The sequence below is a fragment of the Anser brachyrhynchus genome, assembly GCF_964034855.1.
Source record: "Anser brachyrhynchus genome assembly, chromosome: 10".
Taxonomy (NCBI): Eukaryota; Metazoa; Chordata; class Aves; order Anseriformes; family Anatidae; genus Anser; species Anser brachyrhynchus.
In genome coordinates, this window is record NC_137705.1 from 9,945,871 (window position 1) to 9,970,930 (window position 25,060).

The window sequence follows — 25,060 nt, forward strand, 5'->3', positions numbered from 1 at the left end:
GAACCAGGATTCTTTGCAAGCATTTCAACCTCCTACCAAAATCTCAGTGCAGTGACTTCAGCAGCACGAAGCACGTGCCCAGCAAGACCTGCGGCAGCCGCATCAGATGCGCCAGCCCTGATGCTGGCTCAGTGCAGACGTAACCAAAGGCAGTATGACAACTGTTTTGGGGAATTTACATTCTCAGTGGTCAGTGCAGACGGTGTGAGAAGAGACCGTCTGATAGTAATGAACTTTAGTAGGCAAGGAATTGGTGGACAAGTGAAGCTGCCTTTCCTGCCCCCTCCGCCTGAGCATCCCTGATCTGTTTTACCCTCTTTGCTTCCTGTTGCATCCAGATCATACCTTGTGCAGTCTCCCTCTGCTGTCTCCCAGAAATACGATGGTGTGGCCATCTTCCACATTCACCGCCACAGCTGTCAGTCGGGCATCTGTTTTCTCCAGGAGGGGGGCTGCTTCCAAGGGTACCCGGCTGGCCATGGGGCTGGGAGTGTGGTCAGAGCCGCAGGGGTATGCATACAGGGTGTCCTTTTTGGGGGAGAGAAAAAAAACAGGGAAATCAGTGCAAAAGAAAACCGAGGAACATTATCACATTTCACACTTCTCACCATCCTTTTCCACCCAAATTCCTCAAACAGATGCCCCGGCAGTGAATTTAGCTTTGACTAAGAGTAGAAAACAACTTCTAATAATTAGTTTAGGTACATTGGCTGTTTGTACCTTTACAGAATCCTGCAGACACTTCAGCTAAGTCCATTCAGCATAACAAACACATCGGTAATGAAATGCATCAAAACTCTACTAAATACTCAACTTTAAAGTTCTCCAGAAAGCATTACTGCTATACACTGCCGTGACAACTTTGGGGAAGACTTGTATTTTTCAGAAATGCACAGGATGAGAATTGCTGGTTCTGGTGCAAAAGGGAACCAACTGCCTAGTCAGAAGCACTGCCAACAGTTAGCACTGTCTTGTTGTATTCCCCACAAATTTCAGGTCTGAAGTAGACTCCCCAAGTATCAGGACGTACGTAAATACAGGCAGGAACACAGCCTGCTCCAAAGATCTTACACATTAAACCTGCAGGGTGCAGGCGGCTAGATAGAGACCCACAAAAAGACAAAACAAGTCATCTCCGCACACTGCTTCAATTCTTCCGAGCTATGTTAGATTACTGAAAATTAACTCCACAGCACTGTGCAAAAACAGACAGCCTTCTGTTCCAGTTAGCTCCCCCCCAGCCTGACCAAACCGTCTGGTACTGAATTCTAAAGGAAAGAGAATAAGAGCTGCCAACTTATTTACTGGTTGTATGTACCAACTTGTTTACTATTTGTATGTGTAGAAAGAAGATATTCCATTATGCTTCCTCTTTTTTTCCCTAAATAACAAACCCGCTCAGCACCAGGCAGAGGAGCTGGCCCCGCCATGGGTCAAACTAAAATTGGAGGAGAATAGAATATTTCTGTATTTCTAAAAACTTGACTGCTTCCAGGAGGAAATAAAAATGACCAGGAGCTTTTGACAAAGTCTATGGAAATTCCACAGTAAGATATGTAGCCTGCTGACTTGTGTTCATTCCCAAGCGCATTACTATCTTAAGAGGTAAGCAGAGGTGTGACGCGGCAGTGCCACCCAGGAAACCATGTAAGTTAGACCAGCACCAGTTGGGTTCTGATGTTTTATTGCCTCCCTTTCAAACACTAATTCAACCAATTTTCTGCATGCTAGGTGTGAGGCTCTGACTTAAAGCCTCAGAGTAGGCTGTGACTTTTTAATAATCGTTAGCTTTTCCCCTCCTCTAAGCTACCATTTGTTTTTAGTGACATATTTTTCTCATCATCTCTGTTGCTTGATTCTTAAGCTTCTTCCAATCACCTCCTGCTACTTTCAAGATTTTATTTCTCCAGTTGTCCAGTCCCTGTAAGCTTTAATAGGAAGAGAGCCATAGCCAAATTTCCACACTCAAAAGCATCAAGCCTTTATTCTGAATGGGACTCTAGGTATCTTTTGAAAGCTTTGTATCAATTTAGACAAACGTTGGAGCCTAACAACCCCACTACTTGAGGCTGATTTTTACAAAGTGTGCTTAAAAAAACGGATACAAGGCAGAAATAGTTGCAGCCCGTTTGTGCTCAGCACTGCTGCTGCCCATGCGTGATGCCAAGGGCAAGTCACTTCACACATCGCAGTTATCTGCTATATAACAACGTGACTTGTGCGAGCTTCCCCAGTGCTGGCACAGCCTGCCCGCGGCCTCACCAGGACCGTCTGCAGCACAGTTAATCACAGTCAAGAGCTGAAACTTGTTCCATGCCACGGGATTAAGACCATGATAATTGTATAAAGTGCTTATATAAATTTACATAGAAGCTCCCTGAATTGTTGTCAGCGAATAACATCTTGGCAGTGCAGCAGAAAAGACACTACAGGGATCGCCCAGCATCCCACTGTGACGCAGCACGTCTGGAGTGCCCTGAGTGAAGCTGCTGTCGTGAATTTTGGTGTGTGCTTCCTACATCTCATGTGTGAGAAGTGACGATGGGACAAACCTGTATGGATGCATGGCGAGGACTGAAAGCTCGGTGCGAAAGGACAAGTTGCATATCTTGAAAACTACACCCAGAGAAGATAGGGAGCCTTGTCAAGCCTTGCAGGAACCTGTTTCGCACGCCCAGTTATCAAGGCACTAACAGCATCTACGTAGTCTGCATCCTGAGACTAATGGAAAACTGTATATACTTTCAGATCGCCAGCAAACTAGAACAAATGAGCTGGTTCTGAAATTCTTACAAAATACAGTTCTGAAATTCTTATAGAAATGAGCATTTTTCCAGTTGAAGAGACTGTACTGTAAAACTCAGTGTCAGCCTCTCCTGTTGCCCTAAAAATAAGGAGGCAGTGCTAACTGGGGAAAAGGGCACACCTTGTGCACAGGCTGGTTTGGAGGCAGAAAAACGTGAAATTAATTAGCATTATTCTCATATAAAGCACAAGCTGCCGCTATTGAAACTGAGTTAAAACCGCTCCTGCATAAAATGTTCATTGACAGCCGCTTCCACTCAGCCCTGAATGGAGCGGGCTGGAGCTGGCACAGCCCCTCGCGTGTTGTTAGATGCAATCTTAACGACAACCGCTACCGGGTACTGAATGGGGAAGGATAAAGTTTGTTAGGGCATTTACATATCATTGGCCACACTTGTTAGTAAGATGCTATAGTTTAGTCAGCCCGCTAGCGCCAAGCTGCACAGCTGGGACCCTGCGATCGCGCGCCAAGGAATCACGCAGCAAAGACTGGCTTCTTCTCCCACCCCGTGCGCCCACTTCCCCACCAGATCGTATGGTGCACGGGGACTCCACGTCCTGCTGAATGAAGGATTTTCTAAGCTGCTCACCCCACTTTGACATCAACTCCGCCAAACTGCCCTAAACCCGTGACAACTCCTTTCATGCTGGCCCGCAGGGGACAGATGGGACACGGCTAAGAGACAGTGAAGGCAGGACATCGAGTCCCAGGCAGTCTCTCGCTTCCCAGCTCTTACATATCCCTCCTGACCTTACATTTGTCCTGCTCCGAGTCTGCTCTTTACCCTTCTGCTGTCCCACAAGTATTCTACAGTCTGCTTTAGCTGCCAAACGGAAAACCATAATTTCAAAACTGGTTTTGGACCGCACATCCAATTCCAGAGATTTCCATAACTCCGCGGTACCACTTTGCGGGAGGCTGGGAAGAGGAAGGCATCTGGACAGCCTGTTCTGGAGAAGGAAGAGAGAAAACATGCTGTTCTGCTAGGGACCAGCAACGCCCTCGGTGAAAACAGGTTACTCACAAGCACAGAGCCTCATGCCGGGACACTGCACCCAGCACTGCCCCCGGAGAACACTGCTGGTCTATGTCTGTGTCACTGTCCCCAGTGTCACGGCACCAGCCAGCGTGGCTGACAAACTGCAAGGATTCAGGGTCACAGCCAAGTTTCAGTTCACATTTTTATCCTTCAACATCCCGTCATGCCTTTGCCGTAGAATTTAAAAGTTTTGTCTGTGCAGAGCATAATCATTTTCTTACTGCTCTGGAGAAGAACCAGGTCGGGAAAAAGCTCTCCTTGGGCACAACATTTTGCAGGACTAATGAAGTCTATAGGAAGTCAGGATTCTGTTGACTCTTTCTTTTAGTTATGCCCTTTGTAAGAAGGTGTTGGAAGATGCACCTCACCCTAAGCAACAGCACACCCCTTTAACGCCCCTCCCTGACTCACAAGTGCTCACACACATTCTCTCCTTTCCTTCCCTGCAGCATAGACCAGGACATGAAGATATTAAGAGCAACGTGAACTGTAGCTTCAGCACACACCAGATGCCTTCCCCACTGCCACGCACAGCGTGCCTCCCTTTGCCAGCAACCCTGCCCACGTGTCCCTGCAGCAGGGACGAGACAGACCTGAATTGGGAGCAACGGTTCTTGCATCGCCTTGCTGCAGCAGCAAAGAAACAGTGAGCCCAGAGGGTTTTAACCCATGCAGATTTCATCACACGTCTGTGGGAAATGGACTTACTCCAGGAACACAAAGCAACCCAAAGACTGCACTGCAGACTTTTCTTTACCCTGGCAAAGGTGCAAAGCAACTTACCGCTGGCAGCTGGACGCAGTTGGAACTGACATCGTATTCGATGTATGCCACTTCTGTGCCTTCTTCTGACTTCCCGTCCCTCATGTAGCACACGTCCCTAGTCCAGTTGGTCAGGCGATCCACCTCCTCCATCGCATAGATGCAGAGCGCGGACTCCTCGCTCAGTTTGCCAGAAGAAGCCTGCCAGGCAGAGAAGGCTGCAAACAGCACTTCTCCGTCAGTGTCCAGCTGCCCCTGGGCCAGGTCCGTCCCCGGCCGGGTGACGTAGGCTGCCTGCAGGAGGCTGTAGGTATTGGCTTGGCTCTGGCACAGCAGGGGTAGCTCCACATACGAGTAATAATGGGAGTCATCCAGGCAGATCCGCGAGATGTAGGTCTTGTACTCGCGCGACTGAGACTTGAGGTCCCGGCGGTAGAAGAGGAAATAGACGCTGGAACGATACGTGAAGGATTTAATGAAATGGTGGTTGTACTCGGAGAGCCGGCCCACGGCCAGTTTAGCTGTTTCTTCATAGGAGAAAATGGAGTGAGAGTCTGTTGCTTGGATATCCCCGCCGTGGGCCCTGAGGTTTCGGGTAGTGATGGGAGGAATCCCCCCTCCGACTCCTCGGCTCGTGTACCCTCGTCCCACAAAGAGCAAGGGGACCTCATCCTTCGAGTAAGCCACGAGTCCCACGGTGGTGATATTGGGGTCGTTGGCAGCAACGTACTGAGTGTCGCCAGGGCTCTCCGGTCGGAAGAGGACATGGTCAATGGACGCGAGGCTCCTCTTCTCACAGATTCCCTGGTGCACGCTGCCGCACACGATGAGCTCCTTCTGCACCGCGTTCACCAGCAGCAGCTTGTTGTGATTGTCGGTGTGGTGTGCCTGAGGGCACTCCAGCCTCGAGACTGGGGGGAGGCAATCTTTACTGTCCAGAACCGGCCCGGTTTGAACCACGTTCTTCATCAGCAGGTCAGATGTCAGCTGGAAGAGAAAGTTGGTAGCCCCCAGGTAAATGGTGCCAGACTCCAAGTCCATGGACAGGTGGAGGAATTTCGTAGCATTGCGCGAGAACGTGACGTACTGCAGTCCCCTTGGGATTGCCGCTCCCAGGAAACAGAGAACAGGAAGGAAGAACGTTCCCAGATGCATGGTAAACGCTCTGCAAGAGAGGAAAAGCTGTTATAACTCCTCTGAAACCAGAAGCCCAGGACATGTACTAAACCCACCGAACAAACAGCACAAAGCATAGACTCATCAGTCCGGGGAGGTAACCCAAGGAGGAAGGTTCTATCTATGCTGTGACAGAACGCGTTTCAAACACTGAACTGAAATCACCACTCTTTTACCATCAGAAATCGCAGGACATTTAACCAGACTCCTTCACAACTCTTCCCAATGATGCTGTATTGGAAGTTCTCCAGGGCAGGACCACATTCCTACGCCATCCCGTACACCGTATGCATTGTTAACGAGCAGCACCGCAGGAAAACAAACCGCCGTCCAAGACAAACACAACCTGCAGGACCATTGTTTAAATAAGCTGTAGCTGGGATCCGATTCAGAGAAAACCAACAACCCCTTTGTTCTGTGTTTGATCTAACGTGAAGCCTATATTTCGAGAAAACAAAATAGTTAGTCCTTCTTCTCTTCCTCATCACGCTTATGGCTATCAACAGCCTCCTCTGGGTCTGCGGCTCTGTCACCAGTGTGTGGGACGGGACATTCCTGTGCCATCGCTGCGCTGAGCACCGTGCATGCAAGCAGGATCGCTGTGCTGGTGCCAGGATGAGGCCTCCAGAGAGCCACTCGCAGCAGCTCCCAGCCACCTGGGCAGTGTGGGCATTACACAGACCTGGGGAAGTCAGACCTCTGGTGCTTCTCTTCGGAGTATCTTCATGGCCCACCCACGCCACGCCACAGGTGGGAACAACCGTCCTGCATAGCACAGCACAGAGAACCCCACAGCAAGGTGGAAATGTAGTAAGTACCTACAACATTTAGGTTGCTAATTCCCCACAGAAGAAGGACAACAGCTGCAGGCACTCATAATCTACCACCTGAAGCCCCTTATTTGCACTGAGAAGGGTGGTGGTGCAGCTCTGAATCCATTCCCTTCCCACCCTCTTACAGACAAGGCACCAAAGCCACACGCAGCAACACAGTGCCAGGCTGGGCTCAGGGAGCTGATGGGTGCCCAGCTCCTCCACAACTGCCCTGTAATCCCTGCACTCGTTTTGGCAACTCACCTCCTCAGGGACAATGTTAAATTTGTAGTTAAAGCAAAGAAAATTACTGTCACTCCCCTCCTACTATCCCTCTTGGGTCCTCTCAGTAAGCTCAAAGTGCAATTAGCTCAGAGACGCTTAAAAGCACAGAGGTGGAAGGAAACAATCTGCAGCATTTCAAGAGAGTGCCCCAGCATTTACTGCTGGACTCGGTCCCTTACCTGACTTCAGTCACAAACACACCAACCGCGCCTTTCACTTGTTCTGTACAACACCCAGCACGCAGAAAACACAGAGCAATGGTAAAAACAGTAACTGTAAGGCTCTTGATCCACCCCTTATTTCACTGTTATTGCAAAACCCCAAAAAACCCCAACCCTGCTTTCCAGCTCCTTTGTGAGTAAAGCAGGCATCTTTGCTCTACCAAAAGACCAGCTGAGAGGATTAGTCCACTTGGGAAATCCAGCGGATGGAAGGTATTATAAACACAACGCATTATTAAATATAGGCTTTGTGAAGCTCTGGACAAGCTCCGCTTCACACGGTTGTTGTAGGTGAGGAGGCAGCGCTGTCAGGACATAACCCACACGCGGGATTTCTGGCACCAGGCTGGCAGCTCTCCCCCGGCGCACGCAGCCTGCGACGCGCACCGTACCGGCACGGTGTTCAGGTTATGTGCACACTAGGGCTTTTGTTTGCCCTGCTAATGGACACCTTGTGTTCCCTGCTCTCAGCGCTGCTAACGCCCTCTGCTTCACCCAGCGTGGCTCACAGCCCTGAACCAGCCCTGGCGCCTCTTCCCAGGGTGGTGAGAGAGCTGCAGGGCCTGACAGAGGTCCTCATCACGCGGCTGATTTTATCTGGGAAGTGCTGAGGGATATCTGCAAACCCAGCCAGTAGATACACAGAGCGAAGGATGGAGCTCCCACTTAACTATATCACCTCCAGTTTACATCAGTTGGATGTGCTGCCCCAAATGCAACACGTGAATTATTTTTATGTGCTCTTTCCATTTTTATTGGAGAATATTTTATTCAAGGAGCTCCTTAACCACACGACTGCCTTGCTGTCTCAGCACAGCCATCATGCAGATGTCACCATGGCTTGCCGGGCAGCTCTGTCTCGAGTCTCCCCAGTTTCAAAGCCTAAAATGCCCGGGAACAAAACAACAGGCTGATGGCCAGCCACCAGCAGGAGCTTGGCTGTGTTGTGACAGAGCCACACGGACACGGAGAAGAGAGTCTTGTGATTCTCAGCTGTTTCCAGATCAAAGCCATCATTACACTATGCCACTTACAAGAATCTGTAATCTTCTTTCTGCCTAATGCAACCTTCCTATGCCAGCAATTACACAGTAAATTCATCATGTCTTAGAAACTTCTGAATTCTGAAATACTGGCTTTCTGGCTAGAGGTCATGCCTGCAAGCTGCAAGGCTCTGCTCTGCCCACCACTTCCCATTGCTGACAGTTGGCAGGGCAGAACAAACGCTCATGCATGCCACCAGTGCTTGAACCCAGTGCACGACACCACTCTAGCAACACAGATCTTCTTCCAAGCTCTCTGATCCATAGATGAATCTCTCCCTGACATTTCACAGGAAGCATTTGACGTGTTGGAGCACCTGTACTGGAGAAGAGATGGAAAAGCAGCTAGCCCTACATTCCAGCAGACCATAATCAAAAGCAGATCCTGCTATGGTCAAAGCTCAGGCCTGAAGCTATTATTGCACTTGCCAATATCCCCTGAGAAGTAATTTTATTACATATTTTATTCCTACCATAAATGTTCCAGGTAAGAAGCTACTATCCAGTCTTGATGGTTCGAGATGAACAGAGGGCAGCTGAGAAGACAAAAATGGGTGGAATAGCACGTTCTGCAAGCCTGTTCTCATCACTGTGAGCGATGTGCAAACACTGAATACAGCGCTCTTTGTTCTTTGCTGAAGAGCCACTAACAAATGAACTCACAGTTACTGCTAGGTGAACAAACACATACATTAGAAACAAACGTGAGTGTGTAGCAATCAGTAGTTAGAAGCATTCCCATCCTTCCCGAAAACTGAGAGGAAAAAGCCAGCGATGTCTTTTGGTTCAATTTTCCAAATTATTTCCCAAGCACAGGCATTGCTGCCTCTCTGTTTCTCGGTCTGCAGTTAAGCCCATCACAACAACTCTGGGAGGACAGGAAGAGGGAGGATAACCTACATTTAAAGCTGATGGTTTCCTGACAGGCTACACTACTGAGCTCTTCGTGGATTTACTGAACCGTTCTGCTTCCCATGCTCACTGCTAGCGCACGACACAGCTGTTATAGACAGATTGCACTAAAAGTGTGTAGCCTTTAATTAATTCTGAAGGCAACTGCCACGGCTTAAAGATTTTTTTTTTTAAATATTCCATCTTTTTTGATGAATTCCCTTTAAACAGGAAAATGCTCCAGACAATGCTCTGAACGTTGGCTCTAATGCACTGTAAAATATTAATATCTAAATGATACTTCTGAGTTTCATTTATTTAATCTGGATCACAACAGAAGGGCCGGAGGATTAGTCAGTTCTGCCACAGAATATTTATATCGCATCCACAAAACAACACCCAGCAACATGGAAGCAATGGCACTATTTTGTCACTTGGAAATTGGAGTAAGACAGCGTCTTCTGTAGCACTATTTTTACCTCTCTGTGTTCACATATCCCTCTCAAAGGCTTTACTCATTTATTAAAGAAACAAACCCAGAGCTCACTTGGACACGTTTTACCAGTGTATCAAAGCAAAAATTATTTCAGTCCTCACCAGTCGTTTCCCTGATACCACATCCTATCCCCCAAAGATGGAGGGAGAGTCAGATGAAGTTACAGCCTCTAGGTTGTGTCCCATACTTGCTACCAATCATCCTTGGAAAAAAGAGGGTCCCCGATGCTTGCACCTGCAACTTCCACTGTACAGTCTGCAGAGCCAACCCACAGCGAGAACGTAAAAATTAAAAGCATAATTTTTTGAGCTGCGTGATGACCCTGGGGCTCCAGCACACTCAAATCATCCAGCGTCAGGGAGAACACCAGAGCTGTGTTTTCTGCACAAAAGCCCTGAATTACAATCCCCCTTCTAAGTTTCACGTGTTCAACAGAGACTTGCTGTTTTCTGACATGGAAGACGACATTCCCATTAAATAAATACATCTATTTTGGAGTCTTATTTACCACAACCAGGCCAGCTCCCTGCTCTGCTGTTTAAGAACACTTGCAGAGATGAACACAAACCTCTGTTTTCCAAATAAAATCGACACCAAGGAGAATCCCATGTCCAAGACATCCTGTTGGAGCAGGGCTGACACAGACAAGGGAGCTCTGTTAGACCAGCTGTGAGTAACACCAAAGTTGAGGTTAAAATAACTTTAAAAAAATTCTAAAGGCAAAATACAAAATCCGAAGTGGCAAGGGAAGGCATCAGTGCAGGCCTGTGGTAGAAAACCCATACTTTCAGACTACAGAATTAACAGCATTAGCAGATAAACACTTGAACAAATTGGGTTTTCTATACCTGCGATAGTTATTGCTGACGGTTTGAAAACGGGTAAATTTTCTGGAGGGCAGCTGAAGACGTTGTACTAAAACCATGCTGCGCGCTACCTTCTCAACTTTTTGATCCTCCTAACATTTTAACGATGCTTGTGCATTGCTAGGGTTCTTTGGAAAAACTGCAGAAAGTGCTCCTGTACCCGTGGCTGTATCAAGTATTAGTTTCAGCCATACTGGAATTAACTGATGGTAGTGGACAGGTATTTCCCCTCAACACCTCCAGCACATCCAATCTTTCCTCTTACATATACTAAAACATGCTATAAAGAATAATTTAAAATTCCAGTACAAACAGTTAATGAAGAGTTAATGATTAATACAGGATAAAACTGAGCTTTCTTTTATGAATTAAGACAAACTACACAAACATTTAAAAGGAATAAAAAGCAGCCACCAGCTGCCTCCAATTAAAATAAGTTTTCTTCGTAGTTAATCATGTAATTGTAAACTGAGGGGCTTCTTTTCACTTAGCCATCTTCTCAAGCACTAACAAAAAGTAAACTCAAATAGCACATTCTAAACACATTTTAAAAATAGGAAAATCAAGTCAGTCGCTAGTCTCCTATTATCTTAGCACAACACAAGGATAACTTTCTGCCCACTTTGTGGGCATCTGAAGATTAGGGTCCTTTAGGATCTGTTCCAGCTTGCTGCATGATCAAGCCAAAGATCACTAAGCCATTTTTTCTTCTAGCCCACAAGCTCCTGACTAAACTAATACATCTCAATAAAAGCAGATTTTTTTCCTTAGGGTTTTTAAGTTACAGAAACTACCACCTAAACCCAGGAAGCTGTTCCCCAAAGGTTATTTACCCTGAGTAAAATGCCTTGTCATTTCGTCTGACATTGCTTGTCACAGGATCGTCAGTCAAAGAAGCTTCTAGTCACTTTTTGCATGAACAGTTTGAAAACTAATCCTTCTTCTTAATCCTCCTTGGGCAAGGAGATAACAACAGCTATTCTAAGTCAGACAGAAGTCCACCTACACAGAAACCCCGTCTCCAACAACAGACAAGAATAGGTGGCCAAGGAGAAGTGGAAGGGCAGACACGCACACAGCAACTCTTCCAGCTTTGGGCCTTCCCAAACGCAGATTGCAGACATGCAGTCCTCGGGATGGATACCCTAGGTGATCTGAGCTTCTTCAGGCAGAAGCAATTAATTTCTCTCATAGCTCTGTGAGCCCTTTTGTCAGCATCTTAAAAAAAAGTACCTGACCCAGATGAGCATCCTCTTTTCACGGCACCTGACCTGGACACGCTTCCCCATTTGACCCCCCAGTCCTCCACTTACTTACCCAACAACCTCTCACTCTCCCAGCTGCCACATCATATGCCAAATTTACCCTCAGTCAAATACCAACTGAGACTGAAACATCCTTCTGGGCAATTAAGTTGAAACAAAATCAGTTCTCTAGCCTCTGACGTGTAGACCACATACAGAGAACCTAAATAAGTTTAATTTATTTGTGATAGAGTCCTTCTGGGAAAGCATAGCCCACTTAAAGTTACCCATCTAATTCACCCTGATGAGCAAACCTACCGTTTCTACACAAACGCAGATAAATCTAAACCCATCACCTCCATAGGAACAAGCTTGCCTGCAGAAGTTCAGGCACCCATCTGTTGATCAAAATACAGGCTAATGTTGGAGCAGAGAGAAAGCCTTGGAGTACCCAGGAAATTCCAAGAGCAGATTTCCCATTTCCAGTTAATTGAGATCCAAGAGCCAGCTTTTAATCTGTTTAATAGGAACCAAACTGACTTTGAAAGAACTGTCAGATAAGGCTATCGGAAAAAAAAGTTAAGCTTTTGTGGAATTATGGTCACAGTCCCTATCATGATTTAATAAGTAGTTAAGAGACAGGAAACCATAAGTGGAAGAGTTTCCCAAGAAAGGAAGGTTATCAGTGAGATCTGCCAAGAATTCGTTCTGCAACCTGCACTGTTCAGTATATTCACATAAGATGATCTGCAAAGAGGAATATGTCTGGAAGTGGCGAAGTTTACCAAGAAAAAAATTGTTCTGCACAATCAAATACAGAGAAGACTGCAAAAAGTTACAGAAATCACGCAGTCGTAACCACACAGTATCTTCATGGTCAATAAATACTAAAACCAACAAAAATATTCTAATTAGATAAAGATACGAGGACCTGAATTAGGTGTTAACGCTCAGGAAAACTTTGGAAATTTGGTAGGTCAGTTTGGTATTTAGTATCAAGCAAAAAGGCAAAGGCAACCTTTGGCGTGATCAGGAAAGCAAACACACCATCTTGTTGTTGAACGCTGCAGGCAGTTCTGCTTCCCACGTCTGAAAAAGGAGACAGAATGACAAAAAGGACAACAAAGATGATCAAAAGCATAGAACAGCTTCCATATAAGGAGAGGCGGAGCAGAGCTGGGCTTCAGATGGACAAAGAAGCAACCAGGGGGAGATAGGGAAAATGCAAGAGATCTGAAACAACAAACAGTGTCAAGACGAGAAGCGTGGAGAAATTAACGACCACTTGTTACAATGCAGAAAAAAGAGCACCCATAAATGTACAGACGACTTTTCTAAGCCAGTTCAAGGATCATTTTCACTGGATGCAATATATTTTATATAACATTTAAAATGCACAATTAAATTGTGGAGCTCACTGCTGTAGGATGTCATGGAGACTAGAAACACAAACAAGTTAAAAGAGATTATAAAAATTAATGGAGAATAGATGTAGTCGGGATCAGATGATCAGATACAACTCCTAGCCAAGGAGGGCCCTAAACTGGTGACGGTCACAAGCTGGGAGCATCAAATGGGGGGAGGAGAAGAGAAAAAAATAAATAAATCACGCTACACATGCCCTGTTCCTTACAGTACTCATTAAGCATCTGCTTCTGGCTATTGTCAAAGACAGGATACCGAGCTAGACAGAGCTCTGCAAGTTGCCCCAGGAGGACAGTTATATTTAAACTTCTTATTTTAATGGTACATTTATAGATTTTATTTACTTTTAAATATTAGGAATGTAACTTCAGCCCTTCCTAATCGCATATTTAGGAAGCCGGAAGCCTAACCTCATCGACTATTTCTAAAGGCATTATCTCTCTTATTAGCGTGTAGATACCATCTCGCTGACTCCTGACAGCACAGCACAAAGCTAACGCACAGCACGGCCGCGAAGCAGGCGAGCATCCCCCTCAGCAGGCTGCGAAGGTGAAGCAGAAGCTGCAAGCCACGGGGCGCAGCGGTGGCAGAGGTGGGTCTGGAGCACCAGCAGCCTCTGCCAGGAACAGCTCTGCCCTGTTTTGCTAAATGCTCGGTGGAAACTTCTCACTCAGAAGCCGGCGGAAGAAAACAGGGGACGTGTACGCCGTACGCAGAGCTAAGCGCCGGGGTTTAACAGAACTGCTATTGGTAAAAGTAGGTCAGGGCCGACCGTTCTGCCCAGAGAGAAAGGAAACTAAAGCACAGCAGACTGTTTGGCCAGGTATTACAGAAATCCCTCACCAGGGATTTCATCACTACTTCAAACAGGCGTGATTCATGTTTTACCGGCCTCCACCTCAAACACGGCACGCCTTCCCAACCGCGCTGCCCTCCCTGTCATTACAGGCACCTCTCCCCAGCCTCGGCCCAAACCCCTCCTGTTCTCAGCTTTGGCTCCACGGGGCTGCCAGGAAAGCTTGAGTCCTGCCTTACCTACTCCGTGGTGATTTCCACAAGGCAGAGATGCCCACTGTTCCCACCAGAAACAGCCAGGGCAGCTCCTGCTCTCAGTGCAGTCGCATCTGGCAGCGTGCCCCCAGCAGGGAGGGGGGGACCTCCCGCACGCAGCACGTGCTGCCCGGACAGCACCGGGACCCCTCGCCAAGCTCTCCTGTCCCAGGGACGAGGGCCACGCTCTCGGGGCAAGTCCTTCTGTGGACAGCCTGGCCTCGTAACAACCTAGCAAGAGAGAAAAGGAACTTCACATGTCTTTAAAACCTGCTTCCTGTGGGGGACTTGCAGTGCCTCCAGTTGAGCCAAGTGGTCACCACCCCCAGAATGCCAACCCCCTGCAATGAGGTGTAGCAGTTCTCCAGCACATCCCCAGTGCTTCCAGTACAAGTTGTGGCAGCTCCCAACCCCTTCCAGTCCTAGAGCTCAGGAGGAGCTATGAACAGACAGGTGATTTTCCCCATCCCCTCCTTCACAGGGTGGGCACGCAGCTCCAAATGTCCAACGCAGGTGGGCTTCGCTACTGTTCTTCACTACAGGACACCTTGCCTTCATTTCACTCGCGTGAAAGGATGCTGGTTCTGCGCCTACACGCCAAGGGGAAACCGTGCTCACCACGCCAGCATCAGCCTGACAGGACTGCAGGGCGGAAGAGAGACCAGGGACCAGCCGCAGGAGGAGTTCAGCTAGCAGCGGTACAGACCACGAGCAGACACACAGGACCACATCCCGAGCTCCACCATCCAGCTGTCGGGACGCAAATCAGAGTCCTTAAGCCCTGCAGCCTGCCTTGAACAAACCCTTTCACTCTGCAAGCACTGACCAGCACAGGGTGCTCTGGCCTATTAAAGAATGGCGTTTCCTTGGCACCCCAGAAGTCCTCCTTTGTTCAGCACAGCAGCTCTATAAAGAATTAACGCACCCTGGGAGGGCAGGAAGGAGTTCTTCTCTGTGGAGTTTTCCTTCATTTCACATAAAATTCATTTTTCTGCCCTCCCCAGTAACCCTCTGTAGAAGCATACAGCCTGACAGCAGTTTGACAGCCTTCCCCCATTACTCCAGCACTGTCAGCAGTTCTGGTTACAGCCATGAATACTGTCAGTAATATGCAAATAAACTTAATGCAATGCAACCACATGAGTAGCATTTATTCCCTCCCACCCAGAAGAGACAGCAAAATCAACAGAATTCCACATCACTGCCACAATCTGCTTGTGGTTTGCCTTCAAACCAAGCTGGGTAACATTCTATCTTGTATTACTCAACTCATTTTAAAACATTATCAGAAGTGAAGCTTTGATTGATTCATCTTCCATAAATTAGTACCTAAGCCTGGAAGACTATCAGCAGTCAGCTATGAACTATTAGGCTCGATAATTAGGTTACACAGGTCTGCTAGATAACGATCCAAGCTGGGGCATCCAGCCATTTTCTCCCTCCTCCACAATCCAATACTAAAGCTTTCATAAGGCCAAAACCAGAAAGTAGCACACCAGGTAGTTCAGAAAGCCTGGGGACCTTCTCAAGTTGCTCACAGCATGTAGAAAACACGGAAGCTGCCAAGCTTCCACTGCGCTACTGCAGAAGAGTGAACAAGCTGGGTGCACGCTTGAGAGCCACGATCAACCTTGCACCAGCCTCAAGAGCCCCAAGCACTGCCCTTCCCGCACAGGATGGGATCTTGGCTATTCAGCACTCCCAGACGTAGCCCAAGACAGAGTGGTGGTGCAGGAACCATGCCTGAAGAGCTCTCAAGGTGTTTGCGGTCGAGGAGCCACAGGCTGGCAGCAGCGATGCAACGTGCTCTTCTGCCCTACAATCACAGCCCTGCATCCCAGACTTTGTCCAGACGTGGAAGTTCTTGGTTCAAGGATAAAATTCAGACCAGCAGAAGGCATTCAGATAGGGGTAGAAGGACTACTGCAGCGCATAGGCCATCACCTGATGCTTTTCACTGATGCCTCTGTGGGTCCACACTGGAGGACTGAAAGTGTGCAGTATAGAAATTAAGTGGCAAAGGCAGCAGAAAGCGAGGATGCTGCAAGATTTGGTACTTGGAGAAATAAGTCATTTGGAACAAGCGCTCTCAAGTCACTTTGTTAACATCTAGTCACGCAGACATGTAATCACACCTTATCCGCAACAAGGAATTTTAATACAAGACAAAATTCACTATGGCTTTGCAACATGAGTTTCTGTTGCTTTTTAAGTTCAGACTGAGGAGATCCTAACTTTTTCTAGCAAAATATTTGAGCTCCTGGTCCCGTTCAGAGCTGAGAAAGGATTTTTGGTGCTGCCCTAAGAGCGCCGTGGTTCAGAACTGGTTACCTCTTCGTGGCAACCATGAATTTTAAAGGCTTTTTGGTTGAGACTGTTCTCCAGCTGGTTTGCAATCCACCTACCTTTGCAGTCTGAGAGCCACTGGCTGGACAGGACTGACTGGCTCTTCCCTTTGCCTTTCAGGGAAGCCCAGACCTTCACCCTAGGGCCACAGAGATGCACTAACAGGTCTGTTGCATAAACTGCACTGCTAGTCTGGAAATGCAAACTGCTACGAGCAGGAATTACAGCCAGTATAACTGGTTGACTGTTGGCATTTCAAGAGACTGCTACCTTGCCAGAGTGACCCCTGGGCAAAAGTGCCCAGAAGACAGGAAAACCAGATTTACAGTAGTCTGTTAGGAACAGCAGTGAGTCTTGCATGTGAGTGGCTGCTCTTCTGCTGGAGGAAGCAGCTAGACAGAGCAGAGAGGCTGGTGAGGGGAACACAGAAAAATTACCCATGTTTGTACTGAAGGGATAAAGCCTAGCCGGTGGTCAGCACAGGAGTGGGCCAAACTCAACAGTTGTCCTCTCAGGGTCAACCCAGTAGGCCACACTGGGGCTGACAATCCCAGCATCATAAAAATGTTAAATTAAACCTTCCCAGGGCTTACTGGGAAATACAGTAGCTGAAATCATGGAAGAGCTAGGAATGGAAAAGTTCCTACAGGCTAGAGATCAGGTTCAAACTCAATCTAATGTTGACGGACTGCCTGCAGAATGGCAGGCAAGTGCAGCACTTGCAGAACAGGTGGAGAGAGAATGGTTGCTGGAACAAAGCTACTGATAATAACTGAGAAATTGAGAGGAAAACAGGAAAGCTGCTCTCCAAAAAAGTGTACAGACTGAGCCCTTTGCTACTCAACAATGACAAGACTTCTGTTTTGGGACAGAGACACCTTACTGCAAACACCTGACTAAATAGGTGCAACACGCCGAGATGATTACTGTAACAAGCTACAAAAAGGGAACAAAACTTAATGTAGTCTTCAGACAAGGACGCATCAAGAAAGACAAATATTTGCAAACCAATGCAAACAGAAGTTTATGCTAAAGAACAAAATCAAACACTCATTTTAAAATTAAAAAGATCCAAAATAAAGTTACCCTCTCGAACATGCATATCATTATGAAACTGGAAACTGCATTATGAACAGTTTGGTTGGAAGGGACCTGCAAAGAACATCAAGTCCAACTGCCTGACCATTTCAAGGCTAGCCAGAAGTTAAAGCACATTAAGGGCATTATCCAAATGCCTCTTGAACGCTGACAGGCACAGGGCACCAAACACCTCACTAGGAAGCTTGTTCCCATGTTCTTGAACCTCTCCTTGCACAGCTTTGTGCCATTCAGCTATCCTACAACATTCCTCCAGGAGTATCTCCTTCAGTGCACAGGAGGAATAGCTACCACTGAACCACCGACCTCACCACCTCCTGCTTCGGAGCTGTCGCAGCACCGCTTCCAGCCCTGCTGACAACAGGGCAGCCAAGCCACACCGAGCGACGTACCTTCCTGCAGCCCTAAGCGCAGCAGGACTCGATTGTTAAAGTATTTCATCCAGGGTCTGCTGGTGGGGAAGAAAGAATTTTTATGCCCATTTTAGAGATGAAGAGTTGAGGCACAGGTTGAGACACAACCTGTCCAGCACCCATCAGGAACCCTGTGGAGGAGGGACAGAATTCAAGACACTGGCAATGCTTAATTGCCACAATGCTGGGAAAAGCCTTTCTCTGGCTGCAAGCCCATCTTAATTCCCAAATATCACTCTTATTCTATGAGAGACAAAGCAGTCGCCCTGCACCTTCAGCATATAACCATGATCTAGCAATAACACTGCTCTGTATTTCACAACCGAGGCAAGACTACTGTGAAAAACCTGAAGAATAAACACACACAATGGAAAGAGTGTTGGTGTACTTGAATAGCAACACTTGATCTATAAACACATACCAAATTTTCAGTCACTGGGACACATGAAACAACTTCCCAGATTTGCATGAAAAGCCATATCCATCAAGTTCATCACAAAACTGAAGTCTTTGGACTCAGTGCAGATCTGTCACCAAAGCTATAGGACTCCAAGCCAGAAGTAACAGGCTGCCATTAGATTCAGATTAGTGCAGAGGAACTAGACAAAGCAGCTGTGATGACAGATGTTGGGTTTTATTCCAAACTTAAGCCCACACCGCCTAGTCCCTGTCTTTCCCAACACAACCCTCGTCCTAAACCCTTTGTGTACTCCACCTGGCTTCGGCTCTCAGCCCAGGTGCCCCTTCACTCCTCACAGCTGCAGTGCACTACAGGAAAAAAAATTAGCAATATCCCGCAGCAACAGAAACCACGTCCCTATGGACAAAAGGACGGACAGCCCGACATGGCTTTCATCCTTCTGAAAGAGAAAAGTTCAAAGGAACAGCTAAGGGCTGCCATCCTGTACTGTGCTCTCAGCAGATTTGGATAAGCACCTAAAACCAAGCGTAAGACTGGACTTGCAAGGGAGAAGCATCTAGAATTGAGCCCTGTTTTCTAGTTATTTTTAAATGTTTAGACAGGACCTCAAATAAGACCAGTGTTTCAAGAACTTCTAAAGAGCCTGAACCTCACGTAGGCCATGACATTTTTAGTTTGAAAGCATTTGGAACAGAGATTGTATTGTTTATAGATCTGCATATCACCCACTTTAGCTCAAATTAAGTTACAGTCCACTGCTAGGCAAGAAACACTCCTTAAAGGGGGGAAATCCACAGAAATAAGATTTAGGCTCTCAGCAGTAACAATCTCTGTAACTCAGTAAAACATTTAACATCCCAGAACAGCAAGGACCAGCATATGCCGTGAAGAAGGGAAAATGTCAGCTTCCCTGCTTAGAATATGCGTCTTCACACCACCCTTCCCAGCTGCATAGCTCCCCAAAATATACTCTCCACCTCTCTTGAAGCTCAAGTCAACAGTCTGCAGGCTTTAACAGCCCACAGGCGATGCTTTTAGCAAGTCTGAGGTGTGTACAGCACATCGCAAGCAGCACAGAAGAAACTTGGGCCACAAGCTGTGCCAGTCTCTGTTTTTACAAGGTTTATTTTTATTTCCCTCCATCCCGCCCAGTTCTGACAGACCGGCTTGCAGTTGTTCTGGCTCCGGTGATGGCCTGAAACCGTAAGAAGGAAGCAAGCACATAGCAGCACTTTGCCTCCCTGAACACTCTCCCAGGCTTCAGCGATGTGCAGCTCAGGGATTTCTCGGGACAGAGGTGGTTTCTATGCGTTTAGGAACCTTCAATAGCTCCTTCTTCTGGGGAGCTGCCCTGTGTCCTCAAATACACACAGATGTTAGGCATTCACAACATCCTGTGGCAAGGAGCTTCCCAGGTTAACTGCACACATCAAGGACTAAGTCGTTACTTTTTTTTTTAAGCTTACTACCTGCTGGCCCCATTCAATACCTATTCATACTTATGACTCTTCCATACTAATGGAAGAGGCAAAAAACAGTTGCTGTCCCCCTAACCTTTCCACACCATTCAGGATTTTGGTAACTATCACTCCTCTCTTTACAGGTGAAAGAGTCCCGGTTTATTCCATTTTCTTTGTATAGAAGACACTCCTCACCTTTGATCATTGTTGCTGCTGTTCCATTTCTAATAATGGAAAATACCTGTCATAATACAACGATTTTCACAAAGCTGCAGAAAACACCTTCCATATGAGCTGGAGAAATTAGTGTGATGATTAGTAAATATTGCAGGGACTCTCCACCTCCTGTAGTGAATTGCTAGTTAGCTAGTTCTGTTAAAATATGCCCCCTAACTTCTTAAACTGAGCTTGTTCAAAACTACTTTGAAGCCCCAGCACCTAACTACACCTTATTCCTTCAGAATAGGGTGTGTTTTTCAGAAATTCTCCCCCCATTAGTACTTTCAAAGTACAAATAACGTTCTTATACTTGATTTAGCCTACCCGATGAAGGATATCCCTTACAACAAAGGCTGTATGTCAGAGCTCTATTCTGTCATCTGTTCTTTATGAATCTTTCAATCTTTTTCCTCAATTATAGACACGTTATTTAGTGATTTCATGATGCTACATAAAATAACAACACCCTTACTGGATCTCGTTATTATACAGAATCATATAAGAATATTTATTTTTAGACGTATTGTTCTTATTGTGACTCCTGCAAAATCCTCAGTGATTTTTTTCCACAAACGCAGTGATCCTTCCTAATTGCTTCCAACATTCTTGATTATTATAGTGAATGAGAATTCACTATGCATGCATGCTTCGCTTGCTAGGCAACCTAGACTCTCCTGTCAGGCTGAAATAGCTGGCTTTTTTGTCCTTTGCCAGTTTCTCTATTAAGAGTCAAACAAGCATTTTTATTTTTTTTTTTTTTAGAAATGTAACTAGAATTAGAGAAAAATAAGTGAAGCCATTAAAACCAAACGATTCAAAAGATGGCAGATATATTATTTAGCATTACAACACTTAGTGCTAACAGCATTTTATTTTTTTTTAAATCAGTCTATCTCACAATTTAGGCCTTTAAACCATTCTCTACCAAGAGTTAGAAGGAACACCTCACTCCACAAATAACCCATAACTGGTTCTGATCGAAGGGAAGAAGTCTCCTCTCAAAGTGGTGGATATCAAACAGCACAGAGGACTCTAAAGTTCCTCTAACCCAGCTCTTCCCATCTCTTCCACTACATCAGATAGACAAGGCACTAGCTCTTCCTGGACGCTGAGCTCCTAGAACACAGTGCAGGAGAGCTGTCCACAACTTTGTGACATCAAGCCATGCCAGCCCTGGAAATTACATAAAAAATGCATCTGGAACATAATAAGAGGGTTTATTTTCACATAGGCATTCACCTGACTACAGGTACTACCTGCGGTACTTTAAGAGGCAAAATGTAGAAATGCATTTGGAATTTTGTCCTTCATCCCACTGTGGCTATGTACAGGTTTGCATTATTTTTCCAATGAGCTCAGATACTACCAAAACAAAAATCTAGCTGTTATAAAGTTAAATAATTAAACAAATAGAGCATAAATAGCTAGTAAAAAGCAGCTCAGCATGCAACAGGAGACATCTCGGAAACAGAACAGCAAAACAAGATCCAAGACCAGAAAACTCTTTGGACTTGTCTTTCATTTAAATGTCACATTTTGAACTGAAGCAGGACTTTGAGGTAGTTATGCAGAGGCGTTACGGAGATGAAGGAAGTGCATGGCCTAGAAATACCCCAAATCTCACTATTCTGAGCTCTACAGAGAGCACACCACACAGAACCGCTTGCCAAGCATAAAAAGCAATGAGAAAAACTTCTACAGACAAAACATAGCAGCACAGTTTCATGCGGAAAAACATGCCCCCTGCCCTCGAAACCAAAGGGTTTCTCCTGATTTTTGCTTTGTACACAGCACAGAAATTATATGTTTGTTCTTAATGTAAGGAAAAAAAGAGGTGGGACAGAAAAGAGGGCAGAAAATCCCCCCCCTGTGCTGTTCAAAAAGGAGGGGAGAGGAGGGCCCAAGTAACACTCTCCTAGGTAACACGGAATCGCTACTCCCGCTGCACAAGAATGAAGTAGAGCGCGACTTGGATAATAACCGTAACTCACATTTCAGAAGTCAGTGCAAAAGATCATGGCTGAACAAACTTAAATGGACTAAAAACCATTTCCTCTAGCGCAGTTCTGCTGGGGCACTGTTTCAATAGGATCTGCACAGAATCAGCTGGATATCTCAAGGAATACAACACACATGTAATACACAGTACACAGACCTCTGTCCTCCCTATGGTCTTTTATTTTTTTATGCACCCTGAAAGCGTGGACCCAGAAGAGACTGGCCTGAATTCAAATCATCTCAAGTACTTACTCCTTCCCTATTTCAAACAGCTTTGATTTAGTGGTTTTACTTGAACCACCCAGAGCCAACGAAAAGCTGAGGGAACCAGACTCACCGATCTTTGTACACGTGTTGTACGTACCCAGGATTTATTCGTGGAGGCTACAGACCAAAACAGATTTTCCCAAAGCTTGCTCTTTAACATTCAAGATTTTAATCTAGCTCTACTACCAAACTGAAACCAAACAGGCTGCACACACACAGAAGCCCAGGTTAGGGGTTGCTGTCTGGTTTTGTTCGTTGCTTTTATTTTTGCTGAACCCTCCTGCTACTACAGCTGCAGGTCTAACAAGCAGACTACTTTCTGACGAAGGGCTCCTGTACTCCCTGTGCTCTCAAGTGATATCCATCTCTCTAGCGCAATAGTCAGTGACTCATCTGAGGCAGCACCGAGTGTCCAGGTGCCAGGGTTTCACTCTCCAACAAGTCCACGTAGATCTGCAGATCTCCTGCAGCTCCTTCAGTCTGGGATCTCTGCTGTACCACCCTACATTTGATATTCAAATTCCTGTATTCAAATTCCACACATTTACTCACAGAGTGCTTTGCCAGGTGAACTGAAGTAGGAGTTGCAGCTATCCTGTTTAACAGGCTGCAGTCTGACAGGAGAACTCAGTTGCAGGGAGACATTTCTTCAAGGGTCTCTAGCTGTCAACACCGCCGCGCTCAGCCAGCACAAAGCAGCTCACGACACTGTATGGTGATTGACAGCCAGATATGAACATCACCCTGCTCCGGGAGGCTGTCTGCAGGTTTGGTCACACTCACTGGCTCATTTCTGACCGTAGATCACTATCAGAAAGTAGCATATTTGTTTGTTTCTGTCTGTAGGTTAAACTCATTAGCTTGTATAGAAAATTTTAATTGTAGATGTTGCTTTACATTGTAATGACAGCACCAGCGCTGCAGAGCGCACCACTTCAGTTCACGCATCCCACGGGTCCCTCAGGAAAGGGGTGGGGGTTGGCAGGGGAGGGAGGCAGAGCCAAGACAAAGACAAGAAAGTGGACAGCAACCGTTGAAGTAAATACATCTGCTTAGGGCAGAACTGGACAGATCACCACTTCTACTCAAGAGACGCCCTCTGTCCTTCACAGGAGCTCCCTACCTAAAGGGAACAAGTGTGTATTCTCACATAGTGCCACTCACTCTTTCCAGCAGCCCGCGTGCCTGGTGAACCCCCTTGTCCGCTAATCACAGGCGGTACCGTTCATCAGGTGCATTCATCCCGCAGCAGCACCAAGAGGCTGCCGGGCATTACGCTGGCAGCACAAACAGACGATCAGGAACACGGAGGGGCCCAGCAGGCTGCAGCAGTCCGTGGGTGTCCCAGTGCTGACTCCCGGCGCATTTTGCTTACCATCTGGGCTCTTGGGAACGCTGAGACACCTTCATTTCTCTTATTGAGGAGTGTGCCTCAAGCTGGAAAAAAAAAACAACACAACGTGAAATGCAAAGACTATTTTTCCAATAAATTAAATCTCTGTTGCACTTGACTCCCGCTGCGGCTCCCTCCCCCCCGAGAAGGCAAGGTCTGGCCAGCTGCACAAAGTCCAGGCAGCCCCGGGGAAAACAATGGGATCTTTTTCTAGCCAGAACGAGCCTTCCCGTTCACCCTTCCAACCATGGCTCGGAGGACACCCCCAGTGTGTCTGCAGGGGAGAGGAGTCTGTTGGCATAGCAACAGTACACCCTAACTCTCTGCTAATGAACAGGGATAAAATGTTTTGTTCTCATTAGGAAAAATACAGACACATTCCTGATTGGTGAGTAATGTCTCTGCCTCTGGGAGATTAGCTCAGAGCTGTGCAGCCTGAAACAGCCTCAATTCAGCCCACTGCCGTGCTTCCCTTCAACAGCCATTCTCCAAGGACCGCACGCCTCTCAAGGGCAAGCCTACAGAGCCTTCTGTACACTTTGCCTTCGGGCCGAGACAGCTCAAGGCAGGAATAATGAGAGGAGGCTTGACAGGAGCAATGGGAACGCGCACAATGGGAACACACCCCTCCGTCCCCAAAGCCAGCGCTCGCTGGTGCGTTCGCTGCACCTGGGTCCCAAGCTACCGCCAAGAGCTTCTCTTTGTGCTTCCCCCCAGGGCTGCCTCGCACGGGGATCCCACATCTCCCGCTGCGGGGGGAGCAAAGGACAGAGCACAGAGCTGCAGCGCAGAGCGCAGCCGCCACTACATGCCTGGGTGTGGGCAGCTGAACAAGGGCTGCTGCCTACCAGGGTTTATTAGGATTCCGGTGTCAACAATCAGTAAGATCCAGCAGGAGGAATCTCTGCGCTTGGGTGTTTGCAGAATATCTGCGTGGACGCTTCTCATTGCTCACGTTTGTACCTAGGTGCCGAATCCCAAAGCCTTTGCCCCGCACAGACAACGCTGCTCCCCAGAGCCTCTGCCCTGCAGATACTGGGGCCAGCACAGCTCGCCCAAGGACCGCGGCTTCTGCAAAGAGGATCCGGGGTGGGAGCTGAGCCAGGCAGCCGACACACAGACAAAAACCCAGCCTCCAACAGCACATCTGCCACACTACATGGCACTGCCTGGTCTGCACAGCGCCCAGCAGAACTCAGCTCCAAGCACACAGCTCATCTTTCCTTCACGCTGCTGCTGAGCCCCACTCGCTCGCACTGATGTGCTTTGCCTTGGGCTCAGCGGTTGGTGAGAACAGGGACTGCACCCTTCGTCCTTGGGGAGGACTTC

The 25,060-nt window shown here is 47.1% G+C and overlaps 1 protein-coding gene across 5 annotated transcripts in view; it reads right to left on the reverse strand.

Moving 5' to 3' along the window:
• Positions 1 to 25,060, reverse strand: part of PLXNB1 (plexin B1) — a 76,159-nt gene that overhangs the window by 32,443 nt on the left and 18,656 nt on the right. For 3 of the 5 annotated variants that reach the window (XM_080606824.1, XM_080606825.1, XM_080606823.1), the window contains exons 2-4: positions 23,714 to 23,775; positions 4,629 to 5,772; positions 346 to 528 (exon numbers count right to left, since the gene is read on the reverse strand). In XM_080606824.1, coding sequence (XP_080462950.1) covers positions 346 to 528; positions 4,629 to 5,762 — 1,317 coding nt within the window. In that variant the 5' untranslated portion in view covers positions 5,763 to 5,772; positions 23,714 to 23,775. Of the gene's footprint in view, positions 1 to 345; positions 529 to 4,628; positions 5,773 to 23,502; positions 23,776 to 25,060 lie in introns of all 5 variants that reach the window. The other 2 variants (XM_080606822.1, XM_080606821.1) reach the window with 1 other exon arrangement.